This window comes from Sturnira hondurensis, unplaced genomic scaffold (genome assembly GCF_014824575.4).
Source record: "Sturnira hondurensis isolate 20B ecotype Veracruz unplaced genomic scaffold, ASM1482457v3 Scaffold0011880, whole genome shotgun sequence".
Lineage (NCBI taxonomy): Eukaryota > Metazoa > Chordata > Mammalia > Chiroptera > Phyllostomidae > Sturnira > Sturnira hondurensis.
The window spans coordinates 228,703-253,852 of NW_028084511.1; the positions used below are offsets into that span (position 1 = coordinate 228,703).

Sequence of the window (25,150 nt, forward strand, 5' to 3'; positions counted from 1 at the left end):
GAGGTGACTTTGCCTGCAAGTCCCCCTGTCAGCCACAGATGAAAGTAACACTACCAAGATATGATCTGTTTGGGGAAGAGAGGTGTCCAATTTCTCAGGGGAAAAAGGCCAGGAGCCCTTTCCTCAGTGGCTTTTATTGGGTTGTAACACGCAGGAATGCAGGGTGGCAAGGATCAAACAATAGATAACATTTCAAAGAAATCCGCTGGCTTAGTCTGAGTCAGTGTCTGTCAGGAAAGGGGATTGCAGAAACTTTGGGAGACATACTCATTTCCTGCTTGGACCCTTAACACATGAATGAAAGCACTCTTAGCAAAGCAGGCTTCACAGGACTTTTAGGAATTCTTCCTTATGCCTGATTATCCCAAATACCGCTCCAGCAAGGCAAGGAGCTGCACCGCTTTCCCCATCACAGGTTTTCAGGCTTAAGTGAATTAGGGCCAGGAAGTGCTTCTCCCAGAGGACGTGGGGACTTGGGCTATAGCCAGGGGGTGGGGGGCAGAGAGCGAGGGTCCATCACTCCCTCTTTGTTGCAGCCCCCCCGCCGAGTCCTTCCATGATGGCTTCCCAAGTGATCGTGTCTGGCTTAGGTTGCTCCCCCTCTGAGGGGTCTTACCCGTCATAGACTAACTGACCAAGCTTTGGGGGCAGGGAGGGGGAGCAGAGGCAGCTTTAGCTACCAGACACAAGCTTTGTCTCCTGTGGCTCGCATTTCGAAAGTTGCTCACTCAGCCTTAGCCATGGGAGGTAGTTACAGTTCCTGAAACCAGGCAGAGAGGTTCCCAACAATGGACCTCAGATAATTGGATGCTTTTTTGTGTGTTTGTACTGATGCATTTTCACTGATAAGAAAGGCTTAAATGGACAATGGCACTAATCAGCAATATTTCTTGGGGTTGCATTTCCACTGATGCCAGCCCCAAGGATAGCCCTTAATTCCAGAACTTATCAGTTTCTGTACAATCATTTCTTTACTTCCTGCCACATGAAAATAAAATGGTATTTTTTTCTGAATTAGATACTCTAATGAGTGATGATAAGTTAGCCACGTGTTGCCTTGTTGTCGATAGTTAGGGACTGTATAACCCATCCTCAGCTCACAGGACTGCTCCATCACAATCCAAGAGACAGGGAGCCCCTCTGGACCCAGTACACCAAATGCTGGGACATTCTGGAGGCAGCATTCAACATATTTCAAGCTCCTTTCATTTTTTTCCAAAGTCCCACTGCTCATTCACAAGCCTTGCATGTGAGGTATCCAAGAAGATGCTTGAAAAGGTTTCTTCCCTGTTAAGAAAAAAAAAAGAGCATTTATTCAGCAAACTTTTACCAAACACCAGGACTACAGGAAATTAATATGACATCATCCCTTTTCTTGAGGATCCCACAGCTTAAAGGAGGAAACAAATGCACAAAGAAAAGTATTATTTCTATGTCTGTTTTAAAATCTTTCCAAATAAAGAGTACATCTCAAAAAAAAAAAAAAGTCCAAGCAAATGCCCCAAGGAAGAAAGAAATGAGCTCATGCCCCTAAAATAGCAAAGATGTGCTCCAGGGCTACCTCCCATACAGCTGACTTTTCTTTGAAGATCTACATGTGAAACACATGGGTTCTGAATTCTACACCACAAAATATCTAAATACAACAAAATATTTCTTCTAACAGATATTTCAATAAAAAGTATGTCACTGGAAGATGAGAGCAATGTTACTCCTACAGCTTCGTGTGTGGCAAAGCCCATCACCACACACCTCTAGGGAAGTACCAAAAGTGCTGTTTAAGAAGTACCAATACAGGGAGAGCATTGGATTTTGGGGGTGGGAACAATCAGGATTTTAATGCATGTTCTCTCATTGGATAAGTTTTCTGAGACTGAGTCTTCTCAGCTGCAACATCAGTATAACACCTTCTATGTGAAGGGGAAGTTGGGGCAGGTGGAAGAACCCAAAGAAATTTCACCCCTCCCCAGAGAGAAAGAGTTCTCAGGAACGTGTTGGTTCAGGGTTGCTGTGTGTTTGCTAGAGGGTGAGGTCACACTGAGCACTAACTTGTCTGCACACCAGTGAGGCTTTCTTTTTGTTCTTTTTCATGCCTGACCAGATCCTAGTCTTGCTTCTTCAATGGCCTCAAACATTTTCACCTGCCCTCCTCTGGTGGGATGGCTATGCATGTGGACTCAGAAGAAAGAAACACCTGAGGACAAATACTTTATTCCAGGTCGCCAGAGCTTTAATATCAAGTATTATTCAATTCCTATTTGCCATTTCCCCCCATGCATTGGTTTATCTTGAGATTCTCATGGAAACACAGCTGGGCCAAAGCAAGATTTGTATATTGTTGGCTCTCCAAGCTATATCAATTTGCATATGAGTGGGTGTTTAGATCTTAGTTATTCTTTTGAATTAGTAATACAATTTTGAAGAATAAATAGATATTAACTGAGAACAATTACATTTTTCTGTGATCCCCTGTTACCCAGTTGTCTTCTCTAGTGGGAACTGGTAATGCAATATATTCATGCCATCTTCTAAAGGGACTCTGCAATTTGAGATGGGTGCGTACTGTGATAGCGTATAGTGGACACTGTTCTGTCCATCCCATTTGCTGTTTCTTTTTTTCACTCAGCAATACATTTTGAGATTCTTACTTTTTAAAAAAATTTAATGATAGTTCAAGTTGTTTTGGAAATCTTATCAATTCATATAGAGCTGCTTCATTCTTGCCAACAGTTGCATACTATTCTATTGTTTGGATTGTACCTTAATGAATTTATCCATGCCCCCACCTACTCATGGACACTTAGGTTGTTTCATATGTTATGCTACCACATATGAAATTCATCAAAGTCTTACCATCTAATTTGGTAATATTTTCATTTAGTATACATATTTTTGATCCAACTATTTCAAATCTAGGAGTCTGTATTTCAGGAATATGTGTACCACTTATGCCATGATCTACTTACAAAGGCATTTATTACAGAATTTTTGTGTTAATACAGGAATATATAAGTATGCATCTTCCTATTATAGAAATCTATGCAGCTACTAAAATATGCAAGGTATCTATGTGAGCTTACACAAAAGATGTATGTATAACATATTGCTAAGTGGAAAAAGCAAGCTGCAGTACAGTATGTGTGTATGTTGTAGAAAAAAGAACAAAAACACACACAGCATGAAAGGCATATACACCAGAACTAACAGTATTTATACCTGGATAGGAAAATCGTGGGGAATCCAAGTGGGCAAACTTTTACTTTTTACTTTGAATACTTACTTGTATACTTTGTGGAGCATGTAGCATTTTTGCAAAATTTAGTAAAGATTTTTCAGTGCCATCATTATGTCCAATACCCTCCCAGGAACCCTCTTGTGAGACCTGAGTTACTATATGTAAATGACCTCATCTAATGAAGACCCCACCCATGCTCAGCAAACAAAGTTCTCTTCCTTTACCCATGCAGCTATGTACTTCATCATAATTTAGTCTCAAATTCTACATTTCCAAGTCTGGACCTTATGGCAAATTAATGACTCTATCAGGAATTTGAGAAGCATAAAAGTAAGATCTTACCTGCTAGCTTCATCCATGTTGGATATTTTAAACATCTGTGTCAAATCCTCTTTGTCATCACTTGATGTCTTGAGTTCCACTGGTATTTCTACTGAGAAGAGCATGGTCCTCATGTAATCCACCTGCACTGATTTTGAAGCTGAAACCTTTCTTCTTGCCTCCCTCAGGTTCTCTTGGCAACCTGGAGGGAGGAGGAAGACAGGCTCTACATGACCCCACCCATACCTGCTGTGAATAAACCAGGGAGTATGTGCCTTTGAACTCAGACAAATACCTTGGATCTGGAAGGCTTGTTCCCCGTTGATAACCTGGGGGCATGCCAGGACTTCTAAGTTGTCAGGAACTTTGGTGAAGATGTGGTAAGTATTGGTATAATGATCCAGATCATCTTTCATCTCCTGATATAACAAATATCAATCATAGTTACAAAGCTCTATAATTTACCAAATGTTCTTGCATGTATCTGGAGTGCTGGACTCAATTGTTTGATACCCTCTGTTTTTCTGAGAGAGGTGCATAAAATGGCCTTGGAATTCTTTGACACACTGAGGGTGTTTCCTTTCTGATGATGCACTGAAGTCAGTTGACTTAGGGTGGGTGAGTAAATAGCTCCATTGTCTGGGAAGGAAGGCGCACCAGGACTAGTTAAGGGTCTAAAACAGAGAGTGCCTCCAGTATGAAAAAAAGTATGAGAAACAGTGTTGGCGGGGGTCAACATTCTGGGACTGTGAGGAGATAATGACTAAGCTAATTGTGACCCCGCATTCTGGGGTGATTGACTCTTGGTGTGCATTTGAATAGAGAGGACTTTAAGAAAGATCCATCATGCCAGAGCTCACAAAAGCACCTGGAGTTGAAGGTCAAGTCTGCCATGCCTACCTGCTATCTTTCTAATGTTGACACTCTCCTGGTGGTCCTAGGGGTCACTGCAGGTAGTGTTGTGTTCTGATTCCCCTGATTACTATGTAAATAGAGGGAGGGTAAGATATCCCTACTCTGGGATAAAAGGGATTAACTGCTTATACTTCCCAAACATGGAAGATGGGGAAGACATTTCTATCAAATATACATGATTTGCCTATTGTTTAACAATTCTCTCACATGCAAGGGGGGGACCCAAAACACAGAATTATCTTCTGGAGGACAGACCTCTTGTAATACAGGCTTCCTCTGCTAGATGAGCATTCTAGAAATCCATCTGTATCAGTATACCAGTTGACGTTTTTTGCGAGAGGCTGTCTTCAGCTTCAGTGAATTTTTCTGAAGACTCTTCCAGTGCATTTGGCCATTTCATGGTGGGTGATTTTCAAGCACACCTGCCCACACCATGCTGAGTATTCAGCAGTTTTTGACCCCAAACAGCATGATCCCCACGCCCCACCCTCCCTCTTCACACAATCTTGCCTTGACCTGAGCGACTTTTTTGTTTGTTTGTTTCCCCAGATGAAAAAAAGTCCTCAAAAGGAAACCTTTTGCTGATGTAGGAAAAGTGAAACAAAAAATGGCTGAGACTCTAAAAGGTATCAAAATTGATAAGTTCAAACACTGTTTTTGAGCAGTGGAAACAGTGTTTTGATAGGTGCATTCCATGAAATGTAGAGCACTGGTTCTTTGAAGGTGACTGAAGTTTAAACATGTAAGGATAGATACACATTTTTTAATAAATAAATTCAGGATTTTGGGGGTTCCCCCTCCTTGTAGTAATTTTATCAATCTCACCTTTCATAGTTAAGAGAGCAGCCATCTTCCTCAGGTCACGCAACTAGTTACTTGGCAGTTTCAGATATCAAATCCAACACTGATTCAAGTAATACTGAATTATGTTCATCTAGTCATACGGAAAGAAAGACGTTTCCTAACCACTTCCAGCCATAAGCGTCTATGTTAAGGTGTATGCCTGTGATCAGAACCTTAATGGAAAAGAATTGACTAGCTGGAATCCTCATGCTACTTACAAAACACGGACTATTAGTTACTTGGGCTACTCCCATGCCTTATCTCACCATCCTACCTTCTCTCCAAAGCAGTCTTTCCAAAACCTGTATGAATCAAGGGTGCCAAGCTTCTTCTCCCCAGTTCCCAGCTTTAGTTCCTTCATTCCCACACAGAGAACATCCAGAGCATGACTAGCCTTGTATTTAGTAGCCTGAGGTCTTACCTCTTTCTTAGGCCGAGCAATGACTATCTGATAATCTGGCCAGGCATCCACTAACGCCTCCAGATTGAATGGGTTTTTATTTATGATGTTGAATATGGCACCATACACCTACAAGAACAACAGAACAAAACAGGAGAGGATGGAGTGTTTCTTTGAGATAAGGCCTTGGGTATAGTATGGGAGATAAAACCAGGCGTTAAGAACACTGAACAGGATAGAACTAGGGCTTCCAGAATAGCTCACTAGACTATTATTGGAAGGTATGCTGCAAAATGGGCCAGTAAGCACCCACAAAAATCCAAACCAATAGCTGAATCATTAGGAACTAGGTCCCATGACATTCATTGTTTCAAAATTCATATCATTTTCCCATTTTTAAATTTCCTAACATATTATCTACTTGGTGTCTATTATACATCAGATGTATTTTAAGTATAGAGAATTCAAGTCTAAAAGGGTAGAGAAATACATAGTCTGATCATAATGAGAAACATACTGGTGAATGCATGCACGTGGTGGTGTGCGGACTGACAGAAGGAGTAATATTTGATTTGAGTTTTGTGAGATAAGTAAAGTTTTCTTTGGCAAAATAAAGAGAGAAGTGGGGCAAATAATTTCAGGTAGGATGAAAAGCATGAATGAATGCTCGAATGGGCAGCCGATTGTATCCTATCTCATACCTGCTGAACAGTGAGGGGCTCAACAATTGCAGCATGTAGCTTCTGGCAGGGCAATGGTGGGAAAAGTAGAAGAAGCTGGGGTGTGTGTGTATGTGTGTGTGTGTGCGCGTGTGTGTATCTTTGTATACCTGATTAAGGATTGTTGGCTTTATGCCAGGGACATGAACCACTATTAAAATTTTAAACCAAGGGACTGATATCATTATATTTGTTCAGATAGATGACTCTGGTCACCAAGTTGCAGGTGGGATGGTAATAGTGAAAACAGGGAGATATTGCAATAGTCGGGAGCAAAAAAGGAATTTCATTAGAGATAGCATAGAGCAGAGTTGAAAGATGTTTAAAAGGCAAAAAAAGAAGTAAAGTAGATGAATACATATGGGTATTGAGGTCATCCCTGAGAAAGTAATCTGACTTTGAACTTGTACTTCCATCTACCCAGGAAAGGTTCCGAGCCCTGAAGCCATCCTCCTCACTCTTCACCCTTGCTGCCCACATCAGCCCTTACTCCCTCACCTTAAAGGACTCAGGGATGCTCTTTTCCAAAGATTCATACAGAAACTGCAGCTTCTGGGGTTCATTAGTCACAAACATCCTGTGTTGCACCTCAGCCTCCTTCCCTCAGGAAGATGATCTGAAAAAATAAACACACAAACAAAAATACCTGGAAAGATGTGACAGGAAGGAGAAGTCACCTAGGACACCATACACTGCCAGAGGTAAAGGACCTGAGAAATTGTCTAGTCCAAATCTTTCATTTTACACGTGAGAAACTAAAGCCCAGATCTGCCACTGGACCTCAGGGCTCCTTGGTGATTTCTCTACAATTCCAAGGTAAGAAGTACAGTTAACATATCTGGTGAGACAAATCTCCCCAAGTCTATTTGATTCAAGTCAGGCCAAGAATCTGAGAGATAAATGTCTTCAGTTGTTCGGATGCAAATAATGTATATCTTCAGAAACTGTCCCTAAGGACCCTTGAGGGCCCCATGCATCGAAACACCCATACTCCAACATTGCCATAGCATCAGTAATATTTTTCAGCAATCATAAAATAATGAGATCTTCTGGAAAAGGTCTTGAAAAGCATATTGTGTATACTCCCTTTTTTCCAAGGAACAAAATCATAGGAAGGAAAATTGTTGATTAGCAATAAGACTACCCAAATATAAATTGGCAAAATCTATGAATTATATCTTAGTAACCTTAAGAACAAAGCAAATGCTTCTGTTTGATAATTCCACTTCCAGAAACTCATCCCAGGAAAATGAATCTATAGAAGATATCTGTAAAGATATAAACACAGGAAAATCCATTATAGTGTTATGACATTATCAATTTAGACATGATCCAACATTTTTCATAAAGAAACGGTTAATGATGGTATATTTATTTTTTAAAATATATTTTATTGATTATGCTGTCACAGTTTGTTGGGAACCACTCTGCCTGGTTTTAGGAGTTGTAGCTGTCCCCCATGACTAAGGCTGAGTGAGAGACCTCCAGACTGTGAGCCACTAAGGAGACAAAGTTTGTCTCTGACAACAGCGCTGCTTCTGCTTCATCCCCTGCCCCCAACTAACTAACTTGGTTGGTTAGTCAGAGACGGGTGAGACCCATCAGAGGAGGGGCAACCTAAGCCAGACATGATCACTTGGGAGGCCCTCAAGGAAGGACTCAGGGGGCTGCAGCAAAGAGGGAGTAATGGACCCTCACCACTCAGCTATTCTGACATAGCCCAAGTCCCCATGTCCTCTGGGAGAAGTGCTTCCTGGCTCTAATCCACTTAAGCCTAAAACCTATGAAGGGGGAGGTGGTGCAGCCCCTTGCTGGCCAGAACAGATTGCGGGGGTGATCGGGCATAAGAAAGAGTTCCTAAAGTCCTTTGAAGCCTGCTTTGCTAAGAGTGCTTTCATTCATATGATAAGGGTCCAAGCAGGAAATAAGTATGTCTCCCAAAGTTTTTGCAACCCCCTTATCTGACAGACACTGACTCAGATTAAACCCTCAAATTTCTTTGAAATGTTATCTACTGTTTGATCCTTGCCGCCTTGCCACCTGACATTGATTGATGAGCTTTACCTGTATTCTTGTGTATTACAGGTAAAATAAAAATAAAAAATAATAAAAGCAATTGAAGAAGAGGTTTTCTGTCCTTCTTATTTGAGAGATTGACCACCTCTCCTCCCCAAGAAGATCATGTTTAGGTAGTGTTACTTTCATCTGTGGCAGATGGGGGGACTTGCTGGCAAAGTTGCCCCCACAAAAGTCATCCCATTTTTTTCTTCGCATTATTCCCCTCTGCCCTGTACCCCCTCCCACCATTGTTCCCCACCTTAGTTCATGTCCATGGGTCATACATATAAATCATTTGAATTCTCCATTTCCCATACTATTCTTAACCTCTCCCTGTCTATTTTCTACCTACTATTCATGCTTCTTGTTCCCTGTACCTTTTTCCCCATTCTCCCTGCTCCCTCTCTCTGCTGGTAACCCTCCATGTGATCTCTATTTCAGTGATTCTATTCCTGTTTTACTTGTTCACTTAGTTTGTTTTTGTTTTTGTTTTAGGTTCAATTGTTGATAGTTGTCCTTTCACTGTTCATAGTTATCTTCTTTTTCTTAGATGAGTCCCTTTAATGTTTCATATAATATAGGCTTAGTAATGGTGAACTCCTTTAACTTGACCTTTTCTGGGAAGCACTTTATCTGCCCTTCATTGTAAATGAAGCTTTGCTAGGTAGAGTAATGATCGTGGTGATAGACTGGGGGAATATATTTAGAGACTAGGAGGTTGGGATTGGAAATTGGGCTATTAGAGGTTAGGATTTCAGAAGTAAATCAGTTCTAGATATACAGCTGTAGACTTGAAGTCAACAGAGAAGGAGTCAATAAAGAAATGGGTGTTGCTGGTGTCATAAACATCACCAGGATGTGACAGGAACCTAATGAAGAGAAACATCTGTGAGCTGGGTGCCAAATACATCAATGACTAGAGAGAAATTTGTCAGAGAACAACAGGAAAGGGTAACACTTCATCTTAACCACATGGTATATCATTCAAAGAAGCAAGAGTTTTTCTATGCAAATGGACAAGCAAAACTTTAGAACTGTAGATTGAAGGCCAGGAGAATGCTGATTCTTGTCTTTATTCACTGGGTGAATAAAGAAAGACATGGGTGTCTGGAGAATGACAGGAAAAGGTACACACATATCAACAATTTATAGTTCAGGGGAAAGATTTTGGCAGCTTACCCCTTCAAAATAACACACACTGGCTTTGTAGAGTTTTAAAGTGTTTCCCTGCTCCAGGGACTTACAGTGTTTTGAGGAATTGGTTCTCAATATTGGATTCTGGTGAGTGCTCCTTCTGAGGATTTGCAGGGAGAATAAAATGAATTAACAAGTACAAATTTTTGGAGGGAGTTTCTACAGACTCTATTTTTTTTCTTTTTTGACTTTTAATTATTTTTTATTTTTTAATTGCATTTGACATACAATATTTTATTAGTTTCAGGTGTACAACTTAGTGAATAGACATTATATAACCTAAGCGATCATCTCAATAAATCTCATACTCATCTAACACCAACATATTTATTAAAATATTATTTACTGTTTAGAATTGAAGGATGTATAAAGAGCTTCGCAGATAAGAAAAAGCTAAAGGAGTTGATTACCACCAAACCACCAAAACAGTATTGTGTGAAATGTTAAAGGGTCTTCTTTAAGGAGAAGAAGAAAAAAAACAAAAAATTTGAATAATAAAATGACAATAACTACATACCCATCAAAATCTGAATCTAAAAAATAAAATAAATTAACAAACAGAATGAAAACAGACTCATAGATACAGCGAACATTTTGACAGTTGCCAGATGGGAGGGGGTTTAGGGGTCGGTGGGTGAAAAAGGTGAAGAAATTAAGAAGTACAAATTGGTAGTTACAGAAAAGTCAATGGGGATGTAAAGTACAAATACAAATTCTTTAGAATCAGGATGCTGATTAACTGAAAAGCTGGAAAGCACAGGACACTGGCTGTTCAGAACAATTCCACTTACCTGTAGACCTGGATGCATAGCACCTTCTGTAGTTACTCAGTGCAGCAGTGGAGAAGCTACTGTAGCCACTACCTTATAGACTCAACTGCATTGAACTTGAACTGACACTGTTTAATATAAATCTCCAAGAAGTGCTAGGTTCCTTAAGAGCAAAGTGGAGGAACTGTCGATGAAAGTCAGAGACTTTGTGGACCAGAAAGATAGGGTGTATGCTCAATATTGGGAAATGTCTACACTTACAAAACATTTCCCACTGAAGCTTGGCTATTCAAAAGCAATAATAATAAGACAATGTTATGTAGTTGGCAGAAATTGTCCAGCTACAGAGTTATTTAAATTATATCATCAGAGCAAACAAGAGATTGAATTTTTGGCTTCCCTTCAAAGTGCCTCGTCCAAAGCCCTCAACCATGTGACCTGGGAAAAGCCAAGAACTCTTCAGGGGAGTTTCTGTTAGAACAAGAACTGAACTTTGTACATGTTGTCCTTTGTGTGGTTTAAAGTGAATGGAGTCATACACAGGGGTGGGGATTATAAGCACAAGAAAAATGAACAAAAAGTCATTGGACAAAAGTTTGAAGGGATTGGAATTAGTTTTGGAGAGGAATAGAGATAAAAATTGTTTCTTAAAGGTGTGTTCTTCAGACCATCCACATCAAGATCATCTGAGCTGGCTTATTAAAAATACAGGAACTATAATCAACAAAATACAGCCAGAGACACTGAAATAGAGAACAAACTGACAGTAACCAGAGAGGAAGGGGGAGAGGGATAATAGGAGATAATAAGGGGAAGCCCATCAAGGAACATGTATAAAGGACACATGGACAAAGCCAAAGGGAACAGGTTCAAGGGTGTGAGGCAGGGATGAGTGGGGCGGGGAGGGCATGGTGGGATAAAAATGAAGACAAGTATGCTCGAACAACAATAAAAAAGATTAAATAATAAATAAATAAATAGAATTAAACAGCAAAAAATAAAAAAAGAAATACAGGAACTTCTCCAAATCAACTGAATCAACTTCCAGAATGTTTAGAAATCTTTATTTTATAAAAATCTACCTTAAAAAGTCTGATCTACATTAACATTTTGGAGACATCTTGACAGAGGAAAGAAAAAAGAAGCTATGGAAATTTTATCCACTTTCTAAAATGATGTTGAGCAACTTCACACATTTTGATTATTCATGAAATGAGAAAAGCAAGAGTGGTTTTCACACAAATGAGGAAAATGATGTTGAGAGAATTAATGTCTTCCCTGGGGTCACAAAACTAGCCAGCAGCAGTACCTCAATCAGAAATCAAAACCAGGTTCTTTTTTTCCCTTTAAAAAAATATTTAATTATTGTTCAAGTATAGTTTTTTGTCTTTTACTCCCATCCCAGCCCACCCCCTCCCATGCTCCCCACGTCCCTCCCATTTCCCCACCCCCCGTCTTAGTTTTTGTCCATGTGCCCTTTATACTTGTTCCTATGAATCCTTCCCCTTTCCCCCTGAAATTCTCTCCCCTCTCCCCTCTGGTTACTGTCAGCCTGTTCTCTATTTCAGTGTCTTTGGTTATATTTTGCTTGCTTGTTTGTTTTGTTGTTTAGCTTCCTGTTAAAGGTGAGATCATATTGTATTTGTCCTTCAACACCTGGCTTATTTCACTCAGCATAATGCTTTCCAGTTCCATCCATGCTGTTGCAAAAGGAAGGAGAGCTGATTTCTAGAAGTATAAAAATGGAGTAGGTGGAAGCAGAAAACATCAAGATACCTGAAGGAGACTGCACCACTGAATCTCACATATATTCTACCACAGAAGTTCACACCATAAACCCAGGGAGTCAGAACAGATCAATTTTAGAAGCTGAGGCAAACAAGAAGAGTCTCACAAACAATGGGAAGACAAAGAAACAATCCCCAAATGAAAGGAAAGGAGGAAGCCTCAGAAAGAATGTTAGATGAAATAGAGGCACGCCAACTATCAGATACTGAATTCAAAGCACTGGTTATCAGGAAATTCAAAGAGCTCACAATGAGCTACCAGAAACTACAGGGGAGCTACAATGAACTCACTGAAAAACAGGTTCTTTTAATGAGATCATGATTCTTTGGTGATTCGTCCCCGACTCATCCACGGTCATTATATCTTCTTACAGACCTGCTTTACTCACTTCAGATGACATATGCAAAACCACCGATGAGGATTTAGCACTAATGATGTATGTGCTTGTTAAGTAAGTCCTTGGGTCTTACAGTTCCAGCAATTTCATTTTTTGAACCAAAAAAATTTGCACTATCTGTCGAAGAATATTTACAGATTTGTAATTTCACGTAATTAATTTATTCACAAAATTGTATATGATTGTATTATTTATTAATTCATCTTTTTTAAAATGTTGGTCTATTTTCTACCAGTAAATGCACATTTTTGCAGAGCTGAGAGCACACTGTGCAGAGCAGAAATGACACAATTTTGTATTCCACCATAACTATTGTGTGAGGAATTTCTCAAACCATCAAAAAGTTTTATAAGACCATAATGATTGTACAATTGAATTGCGCATCTAATAAAAAAAATTATTTCATGACATTTGGATTTCCCTAGAAACTCCCCACAACTAGGATACATAATGACTACGTTTCCTGGATGCACCTTCTTATGGCCGTAGAGTTCTATGGATAGTCACATTTTTTTCCTAATCACTTCTTCTACCAGACAGTCCTACCCCAAGTGGAATCACTCATATGACTCGTGCCTTCACATAGATTTGCATCTTTTATATGCACATGGTCAGTATTTTGTAGAAAAGAAAGTTAGAAATAGAAAAGGAAGGGAATTCAGATGATACAGTACTATCATAAGAGACCTTGTCATTGAGATATTGCAAGTACACGTGTATACAAGTCAGGGCAGATTACTCCAAAATTTTCAGTGACTTAGCACAATAAGCTTTACTTCTTGCCCATAACATGATTCCACATGAAGTAGCAAAGGTACTCTGTCTCACACGGTCCTATCAGGATACAAGCTTTTCCCGTAACATGGTTCTGTCCTCCTCGGAGACCTCAGACTTCTCTCCAATCAGCTCGTGGATGGTGATAAAGAGCAAGGGCCAGCCATAGAAATGGTGCCACCACTTCCCTAAAAATCCACTATGCATAATTCAGATATATCATTGTCGTACTTAACTACCCATGAGCATGGCAATGGGGTCTATCTGTGGTCTTAAGGGAAAATCAGAGAGAATGTATATATTGGTGAGCACGTGTAGAACATGCTACAATGAGGGAAAATAAGCTACTGTGGAAAGTGAAGAAAGAAGACTGATGGAGGAGGCAACCCACATCTTTTAAATGCTAAAATCAGAAAGACATAGGTATATAGATGGAAAACCAAACACACACACATAATGTGTTCTCTACAACAGACCTCAGTTCCTCTATCTCAGGGAAACTGGAAAGAAAAGAACTATGGTTGACCCTTGTACAATACAAGTCTAAACTGCATGGGTACACTTACATGCAATTTTTTTTTCAATATACATATTGAAAAATTTGGGGAAGGTTTGTGACAATTTGAAAAAAATTGCCAATGAACCACATAGCCTAGAAATATTGAAAAAATTTAAGAAAATGTTAGGTATGTCATGAATACATAAAATGTATGTAGGTACTAGTCCATTTACTGCTATAAAATATACACAAATCTATTGCAAAAAGTTACAATTTATCAAAACATATGCACACACAGACACAGAATGACATCATTTGCAGTCACAAGAAATGTAACAAATATAAAGATAGAGTGTTAAATCACAGCCACATAATAATAACGGGAGTACATAACCTTTTTCATCATGTTTAGTGCTATACTAGGAGTGACATCCTGGCGTCCATGCAAAGTGCTGCTAGTGATGCTGGAAGTGCTCCCCACAAGCAGAGAGGAGTCATGACATTCCAAGAAAATTTTAATTGCTTGATATCCACTGTAGATTGAGGTCTGCAGCTGCCCACCATTTCAGGATTAACGAATCCAGTGTAAGGGGCATCGTACAAAAATATCTATAAAGCTGCCGCTGCAGCTAGGCCAGCAGGCATGAAAACCTTGCACTTTTTGCAAAAAGACCTTTTTATGTCATGTTGAAAATGCAACTTCTGTGTGGGTACAGGATTGCTCTAAGAAATGCATACCTACAGACTTTATTGTGATTCAAGAAAATGTGAAGCCATCATCTGACAACTTTAAACAAGGGAAGGGAAAGGAGTTAAAAGGTGGAGAATTTAATGCCAGCAAAGGAGTGTTTCATAATTTTAGAAAGTGGTTTGGCTTAAAAAATATAAAGGTAAGAGAGGAAGCAGCTTCTCTTGGCCAAGAGGAAGATGAATTCCCATATGCCATTAAGAAAATCATTGAGGAGGAAGCCTGGACAGATATTTAGTGCTGACGAAAGCCCCCTATTCTGGGGAAGAAATGCCACAGAGGACATTATTAGTAAGGAAGAAAAGCAAGCACCAGGATTTAAGGCAGGAAAAGATAAGCTAACTCTATTGTTTTGTGCAAATGCAATCAGATTACAATCAGGACTACTCTTATCTATAAAGCTGCTGAGCCTCGAAAAGAAAAGATAAACACCAGCTGCCAATCTTTCAGCCATATGAGATGGAGGCCTGAACAATCAGAAACTTTTTTCTGGATTGGGTCCTTGCATGATATTCCCTGAAGTCAGGAAGTATCTAGCCAGGAAGCAACTACCTTTTAGAGCTATTTTCATATTGGAGAACCTGGCCACTCAGAATCCTATGAATTCAATACCAAAGGCAACAAAGTGGTCTACTTGCCCCCAGACAGGATGTCTTCTGATGCAGGCTCTTCCTGATGAAAGGGTCATGTAAGGACCATCACTACACATGGTAACATGGTACTCTATGGAAAAGATTATCAATGTAATGAAAGAGAACCCCAATAGAGAGAGCATCATGAAAGTATGAAAGGGTTACACCATTAAAGATGCCATTGTTGTTACAGTAAAATATGTGAAAGCCATAAAGATGAAAAAAATACTGTTTAGAAAAACCATCCATTCCTGGCTGATGTGGCTGATTGAGTGCCGTCCTGTGAACCAAAGGGTCGCTGGTTCAATTCCCAGTCTAGGGCACATGCCTGGGTTGCAGCCCAGGTCACCAGTAGGGGGTGCACAAGAGGCATCCACACATTGATGTTTATCTTCCTCTCTTCTCCCTCCCTTCCCCTCTCTGAAAATAAATAAATAAAATCTTTCAAAAGAAAGGAAAAGACAGAAAAACCGCCCAGCTGCTGTGCATGACTTCACAAGATTTACAACAGGGCCAATCCAGGACACCATGAAAGAGATTGTGGATATGGAAAAGGGCAGGTGAAGGATTTCAAGAAATGGATCATAGAGAAATTCAATTAATCATCACACCACAGCAGAAGAATTAACAGAACATGACTTGGTGGGGATGAGTGCTTCCAAACCGGTGCCAGATGATGAGGAAGATGACACAGAAGTAGTGCCATAAAATAAATGGACATTAGACGGTCTGGCAGAAGGGTTCCAGTTATTCAAGACTGCTTTTACCTGCTTTCATGACAGGGACTCTTCTATGATATGAGCACTGAAACGAAGGCAAACGGCGGGAGAAGAATCCATACCACATGGAAACATTTTCAGAGAAATGAAAAGGCAAAAAAAGTCAGAAATTGTGACGATTTCACTGAGTGTGCCTGCTGCCCCTCCTGCCTGTTCTGCTTCCCTTTCACTTCCTCCGGCCCTTAGATGGCAAGACTAACACCTCCTCCTCTGCCGACTCCACATAAAAATGATGAGTCATAATCACCATGCCATGCAATTAATAAACTTCTCTGCTGTGCATGTATGTGAGCATCTTCATGTCTTGGTTCGAAGAAAGACAAATAGAAATAATTGCCTTGAGTTCTTTAGTGGACCTGGCCAGATGCAGTAAACTACTTATTTTCCACTCCTTTATTTATCTCACAAATACTGGTTGAGTACCCACTCTGTTAGACATTGTCGTGAACTGGAAAATGTGATAATTAAGACAAATCTGAAGTATAAATTAGAGCCAGCCAAGAGAAGAACAGTTGGGAAGTTGGAGCTGGTGAGGACCATGCTTCTGACAGAGGAGCAGCATCTGTGACTTCTCAGAACAAGAGAGAGGACCTAACTGAAGAACTCAAGTACAACTAAAGTGTAGATGGGAGGGTGCCAGGTGAAAAGAGATTCATCAGCCCTGCCAAGGAGTTTGTAATTCATCACAAGGGTGGTGAGAAGCCATTGGAAACTTAGGACTGGAGCAACATGCCTGGGAGGCAGATGTCTGTTGGAGGGATACACACCAGAGACACCACCTGAGCTAGTGCAGTGGCCATTGTGAGGGAAAGAGGTGAATAGATGGGAGATAGTTCAAAGGCAGGATTGGCAGAATTGGGTGACTGATTGAGAAGTAAAAGATGACATCTAGTTCTATGGACTGATCTACTAGAGGAAGCATCAATAATCTTATTATGTTCAGGAAAAAATATGTACACTGATAACGATGTTACTTCACTTGAGGTGTTTATTACAGTATTTCAGTGACTGTAAAGCCAAACGTGTCTCTAGGTATGAATGTACTTACTTTTTATAGGGCTCTCATGGTCTTACACCTTCTACAGTCAGTCCCCTTAACCCTATGCCTTACATGAGATTATATATTTCTCAATAACAACTTTTGCAATAGGTTGTAATTTATGCCCAGGCCTATCTTTACCCTCCTCTCATGCTTCATGAGGAAGGATTTGCTATTTGCCAGGGAAGCTTTTTAATTTGCTTACGAACATTCAAGTAGAGGGCAATGAGATTGTAAGTAATAAAAATTCAAAGATATTCTCAAATTGCCTCTGGATTTTGAATAATAATAATGGCTAACATTTATTGAGTAATTAGCAGAATACCAAGCCCACTCTAACTGATATATTGTTCTATTTGATCTCCACAACTACCTTGTGAGGTTAGCATGACTATTATTTACATTTTATGGAGGAGGAAATTTAGATCCAGAAACATTAAGTAGCTTGCTCAAGATCACATAAGATGAAAATAACTGAGCCAGGACTCACATGTAGTCTGGTTCCAGGGCTTAAGGCTTTGAAACCTTCACCCAGAACGTCCAGGCGAGAAGAGTATAGATGAGAAGGTAAACATCATTCTTCCTCTGATCGCCATCAGCTATTTGAGACCATATTACCTGCCAGTTTCCTCATTTAGGTGGAAGCCTGTAATATACTTAGAGATAGTTTTGTGCCACTGTTCCTACTGAAAATGAGTTCCCAAAAGTATAAGACAGTGCTTGATTCAGAGGGTGAGAAATTATTTTAAATTGCTAAGTGAAATAAACCAGGCAGTGAGAGACAAATACCATATGATCTTACCTTTAACTGCAACCTAACCAACAAAAGAGAAAAAGCAGACAAAATATAACCAGAGACATTAAAATTAAGAACAACCTAACAATAGCCACAGGTGGGGGACAGTGGGGAGAGGGACTTTCAGAAACTACTATAAAGGACACATGGACAAAACCAAGGGGAGAGGGTGGAGACAAGGGAGGGAGGGGGGTTTGGCTGGGGTGTGGGGGAGGGGTGGGGAGAAAAGGCAGACAACTGTAACCAAGCAGCAATAAAGTAATGTATTAAAAAAAGAAAGAAAGAAAAAGAATCTGTGTGCTATTGAATGAGAAATTTCACCTCCCATAGCCCCAATTTACAGAGCTGCCACATTTAAACTTTACCTCATAGAGTTGTGGTGAGGATGGAACAAGATAATACACGTGATGCACAAAACACACTCTCTAGAACTTTCTGCATATTTTCAGAGTATTATTTTCTCTGCCATGATACCAGTGTACTGGTGTATATTGTTTTATCTGGTGGACCAGCATCCATCTGCTTTTCCTAATAATGTCGCATTCTTACTCAAGGAAATAATTTATTCCCCCGAGCCTCTAGTATCGAGGGAAGATCAGCCAACCCGATGTTTCACTGGGGATGTTGAATCCTGAGTGGGTGATGCAAGGCCAAAAGCTTGCTGGTGATCAAAGGGTTCCTTCTAGGGCACTGCTGTTATACTTCTTGCTTCCTGGGCCTCCAGAACTTTCTGTAGTCACTCTGTTTTCACAGCTAACTCTAAGTTCTCTTCTACCACGATGAATTCCTTTTCACTTTAATCAGCCAGAGAGTGGCCCGCAAACAATAATCCTAACTGATGCGGTGTTTTTATATAGTAGTAGTATGTCTGGTGTTCATTCGTTTAGTCTTCCTTTGGTGTATGCATGTGTTCAAGAATTCCATTCACTTAGTCATTTATTCAAACCTACTTTTAGTTTTGCCATTTAACTAGCTATGTGACTTTAGGAAAATTAACCTATATCTCAGCCACTCTAGCTGTCAAATGTGGACAGTTATACAAAGGATGCAAAGTTGTTTGCAGGATTTCAGGTCATATAGATATATGTAGCTATTGAATACCTCGACAGATAGTATTAACATAAACACGCATGTTTGGGAGAGATCTGACTTTCGTTAGAAAAGGAATGCAATAAAAAACCAAGGAATCAATGATTAATTTCTGGTTCTCAACAACAAGACAACGAAGCAAAGCTTTTTTCTCCTCCTTCTTTCTCTTATCAGAAACCAAACCTGGAAGGACTCTTCTCATGGACATCTTTCCTTCTGCTTATGTCACTGAGGCCATGGGAGTTGCTGCCCTATGAAAGAAAAAGAGATATGATAAGGAAGACACCCTTTGAGTGGTCTAGGACAGAGAGAAGAGGGAGACGGAGGAGCCTAATCATCAGACGTGTGATTGTTTTCCTAAAGGTTTCTGCTTTAGAGAAGGACTGGTGGGGGTGGGGGTGTTGGAGGAATAAGGGTAATAGCACAGGTGAGAGATTTCTGACTCCACTTCCTCATTTGCTAACTTGGAGAAAGTCTTGTGGAATTCCTTGTACAACCTTGGGGTGCAGACCATCAGTGTGCACTTGGCGCATCATAATCAGAGGGAGAACTTGAAGTTAATTGTATTTGGGCAAAAGGGGCCTCTGACCCCTGACCTGGACACTATATTTTAGAGTAATAAGTATATCACAAATATTCACAAAAAATGATTCAAAAACACACTACCACTCGAGATCCAGTTCTCTGTGCTGACATAGTACAACCTATAGTGGTAAACATTTGTTCTTGGGATTACCACTGTTTGGACCCCAGAAAAATGCTTCTCCACATTTTAAAATGAATGCACCCTGAATGCACCCAATCTCATCTGATCTCAGAAGTTAAGCAGGATTGAGCCTGTTAGTACTTGGATGGGAGGAACTGCCTTTTGATCCAGTGATTCCACTGCTGGGATTATACCCTCGGAATCCTGAAACACCAACTCAAAAGAACCTATGCACCTTGATGTTCATAGCAGCATTATTTACAATAGCCAAGTGCTGGAAACAACCTAAGTGCCCATCAGTAAATGAGTGGATCAAAAACTGTGGTACATTTACAGAGTGGAATACTAAGCACCAGAAAGATAGAAGGAGCTCCTACCCTTCACTATAGTCCAGATGGAACAGGAGAGCATTATGCTAAGTGAAATAAGCCAGGCAGTGAAAGGCAAGTTATGACTGATTTTTAAAAACCAAATCAGCTTTTGTTCATCCCTGAAATTTCTTTCAAAGTATAGGGCACACAGAAAATCACTGGAACACTCTGTTGTTGCTACACTGAACCCTAAGTTTCTCTTGCAAATTGTATTTTCTGTTGGCCCATCTTCCTCTAGTCACCTAACCAAATTCCACATGACTTTATGATGCTACAAAATTTAAATTTACTATTTAAAAAATTTTCGAGGAAATTCTATACTGTTTTCTACAGTGGCTGCACTAGTGTGAATTCCCACTAACAGTGCGTGAGGGTTCCCTTTTCTCCACATAGTCACCAGTGCTTATTGTTTGTTGATTTTTGATGAAAGCCTTTCTGTCAGGTGAGAGGTAATATCTCGTTGTGGTTATAATTTGCACCTTTCTGGGGATTACTAATGTTGAGCATATTTTCATATGTCTATTCAGGTCATTTGCCCATTTTAATTGGATTGTTTGTCTTCCTGGTGTTGAGTTGTGTAAGTTCTTTATATATCTTAGAAATTTAACCCCTTATCAGATATATCATTGGAAAATATGTTCTCCCATACAGTGAGTTCCCTTTTCATTTTGTTGATGATCTCTTTTGTTTTGCAGAAGCCTTTTTGTTTGAAATGGTCCCATTGGTTTACTTTTTTCCTTTGTTTCCCCTTGCCTGGGGACATATATGGGCAAAAATATTGCTGTCGGAGATGTGAGAGATTTTACTGCCTATGTTTTTCTTCTAGGACTTTTATGGTTTTGGAACTTTCATTTAAGTTTTCATCTATTTTGAGTGCGTTCTTGCGAATGGTGCAAGTTGGTGGTCTAGTTTCACTGTTTTGCATGTACCTGTCCAATTTTCCCACACCATTTGTTGAAGAGACTGTCTTTACTCCATTGTATGTTCTTGCCTCCTTTGTCAAATATTAATTGACTCTGTAGGCATGGGTTGATTCCTGGGCTCTCTGTTCTGTTCCATTGATCTATATGCCTGTTCTTATGCCAGTACCAAGCTGTTTTGATTACAATGGCCTTCTAGTATAGTTTGATGTCAGGTATTGTGATACCTCAAACTTTGTTCTTCTTTCACAAGATTGCTGTGACTACTGAGGATTTTTTTGTTCTGTATAAATCCTTGGAATATTTGTTCTAGATCTGAGAAATGTGTCATTAGTATTTTAATATGAATTGTGTTGAATCTATAAATTGCTTAGGGTAGTACGGACATTTTAACAATGTTAATAATCATTGTGTTAATACCAACACAAGGGCATCCTGATACAACTGACGATGCATTACATACAATACCTCCATTGGGAGAATATTGCATTTTACCTCTCTGTGCTGGCAGAGAACGTAAAATCCCGCACATCCGTGATGCAGCTGATTGCCACGTGTGTGGTGCCAATAGCGGTGTGACCCACAGAAATGAGTTAGTTCCACCAACTGTGAAGCTGTTTAACCATCTTGGAAAAGTCCTCTCAAGACTGACATTGCAAAAATAACTCTTTCACTCACTAATGTGTATTGGGCATTTATGATCTGCTGGGAACTCTTCTAACATGGAGATCTGGTCTTTTTAAAAGGCACCATCACAATCCTGAGGAGCTTATAATCTGAAGGGGTTGGGGTGTGGGTGGTACTGTGGACTTTCAAAATGTACGATGTGTTGTGGGGAAGGAAGGGGCCTACCATTAAGCCTGTACCTGGGAAGCCAGGGGCAGTTCTTACTTCTGGGGCTCAGAACTCTTTATGATCATAAAAACTGGAATGACAGGATCTATGATCTGGAAGATAAATGGAGACTTTAATAAAATGGTCACTAGAATATATACCTAGTCTGTATGGGTGGTATATGCAAATACACTAAAGCAAGGAAGTCAGTCTCATCATTTGTCACTAGCAAGGTATGAAAGGTGAAGAAATCCCAAACAGATGGCTTCCCTAAGCTAACTTCACCCACTCACACAGTTTTCACCACTGTTGTGTGGAAAATGGAACCCAGAGAATAGAGCCTGGTGGACCCAGGGCCTCTGTTACAGAGGGGCCTCTGTTTGCTGTGGCTCCTCCCTTGTCCCCTTTGCTAATCGTTCGTGAACTTGGCTCTGAGGTAAGGTGTTCCCCAAGACTCTGGCTGTTTGTTCGGCCCTTTGTGTTTGTGCTGTGGCTGTCTCAGAGGTAAGACTGGTACCAGGACAGTTCCTGGAAGAAGTAACAACAAGGTGAGGACTGAAGAGTGAGCAGGAATGTGCCAGAAAAAAGTGGTGGGAAGTTCCAGGCGGAAGAGAGACCATGTGCTAGACACTATTAAAAAGTAGCTTATGACTGAAAACTTATATATTACCAATTCAGAATCCCTGATTTAAAAAAATAAATACACTTCAGAAACAGCACGGGCAGAACAAAGGATTTTTAGGCACTGCCCTGCAACCCTGCCACTGGAACCCAGGCTGTCATGGACACTGTGCCTTGTGCAAAAAGAAAAAAATCATAATATGGCTTTGGGTGATTAACCAATGCCAGCCTCATCTCTTCATAAAAAGGTAAACCTCCATAGAATGTAATATTTATGTTTTATAGTTTAAAGAATGAAATTCCAGCAATTATAGAATTAAATATATAAGTGAGTGGGCTTTTAAAAAAAATCCAGTTCATCTTAGAAGACTGTGGTGAAAATTACTGTACTAGACTAATGTTGAACTGAAAACAAGGTAATAGCATCAATATGTAACAAAATAGAACTTCATCTGATAAATACAGAAGATTTCCATAAGGTAGGTCACGAATCTTCCTAACAAAAATGAAGCTACCAGATATATAGACACACAAGGAGATATTAGTAACTCCTAGTGGGAGGATTCAGGACACTTTCCTTACCAAGTAACAGAGCAAGTTGACTTAAAAACAAAAAAAGAAGACAGCCATTTGGATGTGCACTATACCATTATAACTTGATACTTCGATGATTTTTGCTTATCTACTTATTTTGTGTTTGAGAACTGTACATCAATCTATCTATCATGGTTCACACACGGGGACAATGGGGGAGAGGAGGAATACGCTGCCACCAGGGAGTGTGGGTACTAGTTTTTAAGTCTAGACGTTCCTCCCTGTGATTATCCTCTATCTAGTGGTCAGGCTTTGCATCTCGAGCCCCAGTGTCAGACAGCCGTCTCTTTAGCCTGTGAATAAATGCCATAGGGGTCATGAGGCTTAGGACAAATGAGGGTGTAAGGATGGAAGAAAGGCAGGGTTGACTAGATGGACCACGATGAAGGTACATCTTAGGCTACCTCCCATCCACTTCTTATTCTGTCATCCCCAAACCTGAAGGATTTTTACGGTTCCCATCTCCACAGTGTCTGCACCCTCAATGTGTCTCCTCCAGGCTCTTCCATCTGCTCAAAATTTCTAGTCCAATGACAATGCTTTTTTGTTTTGCTTTGCTGTTGTATATTTCCTTTGTTTTTATTTTCTCCATTACTTCATATCATTTTTGTTGTGAAGGAAGCAGACACATGTTGGGATCACTACCTTTTTTTTCCTTGAAATTTACAGAGGGTTTTTTTGTATTTTTTTTATTGTTGTTCAAGTACAATTGTCTCCATTTCCCCTCCACCACCTTGATCTCACCCCTTATTGCATCATTTCCCTCCTGTTTGCCTCAGACACTTGCCACTGGAGTCAGATGAACCTGGGCCAATCCTACTTTACCATGGACACCAACTCCTCTCAAATACTACATCAGTCTCAGGCTTTACATAGGAATCTTCCCTTGACACAGAAGGACTCTTCTTTTTTTTTTTGGAGTGGTTCTGATTTTTATTTATCTTTTAATTGTTGTTCAAGTACAGTTTTCTGTCTTCTACGCCCATCCCAGCCCACCCCCCTAGCCCCACCCCCACCCTCCCATTTCCATCAAAAGGACTCTCCTCTTACCTCCACTGAAGGTTTCAGTTTAGAAGTACAGGCAGCACCAAAGTGGATCCCGATGCACTGTCTCAGAAGGTGAACTTGCTGCACCTTTGCAAGGTACAGAGAAGAGACAGTGAGTTAAAGGAACAGTTTCTTCCTTCCTTACCCTGAAGAAGCTCTTATTTTCATAAGGAAAAATTAGGGACAGTCCAGCAAAACTTCTTGGCAGCTGAGCCTTGCATTGTTGCCAAGAACAGCCTGTGTGCCCACCAGTCCTGGTGGTGAGGATGTGGAGAAAAGGGAGCCCTAGTACACTGTTGGTGGGAATGCAGACTGCTGCAGCCACTGTGGAAAACAGTATGGAGTTCCCTCCAAACGTTAAAAATGGATCTGTTTACAACTCAGTGATTTCATTTCTGGGGATTTATCCAAAGAAATACCGAATACTAATTTGGAAGAATGTATTCGCCCTGTTGTTTACTGCAGTGTTGATAACAATGGCCAAGCTATGCAAGCAGCCCAAGTGCCCATCAATAGATAAGTGGATAAAAAAGCCGTGGTAGATTTACACAATGGAATAGTACTCAGCTATACAAAAGAATAAAATCTTACCATTTGCAGCAGCATGGATGAACCTAGATAGAGGGTATTATGCTCCTTTGAATAAGTCAGCCAGAGAAAGACAAAGACCATATCATTTCACTTACATGTGCAATCTAAAAAGCAAAATAAATGAACAAACAAAATTGAAACAGATCCATAGATACAGAGAGAGAACTGGTGTTTGCCAGAAGGAGGGGGTGTTGGGTTACTGGGTGAAGGAGATGAAGGGACTAAGAAGCACACATTGATAGCTTCAAAATAGTCATGGGGGGAGGGGTAAGCAAAGCATAAGAAATGTAGTCAATAATATTGTAATAACTGTGTGGTTCCAGTTGGGGTACCAGAAATATTGAGGGGAACACTACATAGAGTATATAATTGTCTAACCACTAAGCTGTACATCTGAAAGTCATGCATAGTAAAAATTTTTAAAGAATACTTCTTTAAAACCTTTAAGTACACATTCCCAGAGGGTCTAT

At 40.1% G+C, this 25,150-nt stretch overlaps 1 protein-coding gene across 1 annotated transcript; it reads right to left on the minus strand.

The window, feature by feature from the left end:
* Positions 1–801: 801 nt before the first annotated feature.
* On the minus strand, positions 802–7,789 carry GLYATL2 (glycine-N-acyltransferase like 2). The gene is given in 6 exon segments (XM_037060447.1): positions 802–1,213; positions 1,215–1,287; positions 3,578–3,758; positions 3,852–3,975; positions 5,736–5,843; positions 6,932–7,789. Coding segments are annotated over 6 exon segments (900 nt in total). The 5' UTR covers positions 7,010–7,789; the 3' UTR covers positions 802–877.
* Between the last annotated feature and the right edge of the window lie 17,361 nt (positions 7,790–25,150).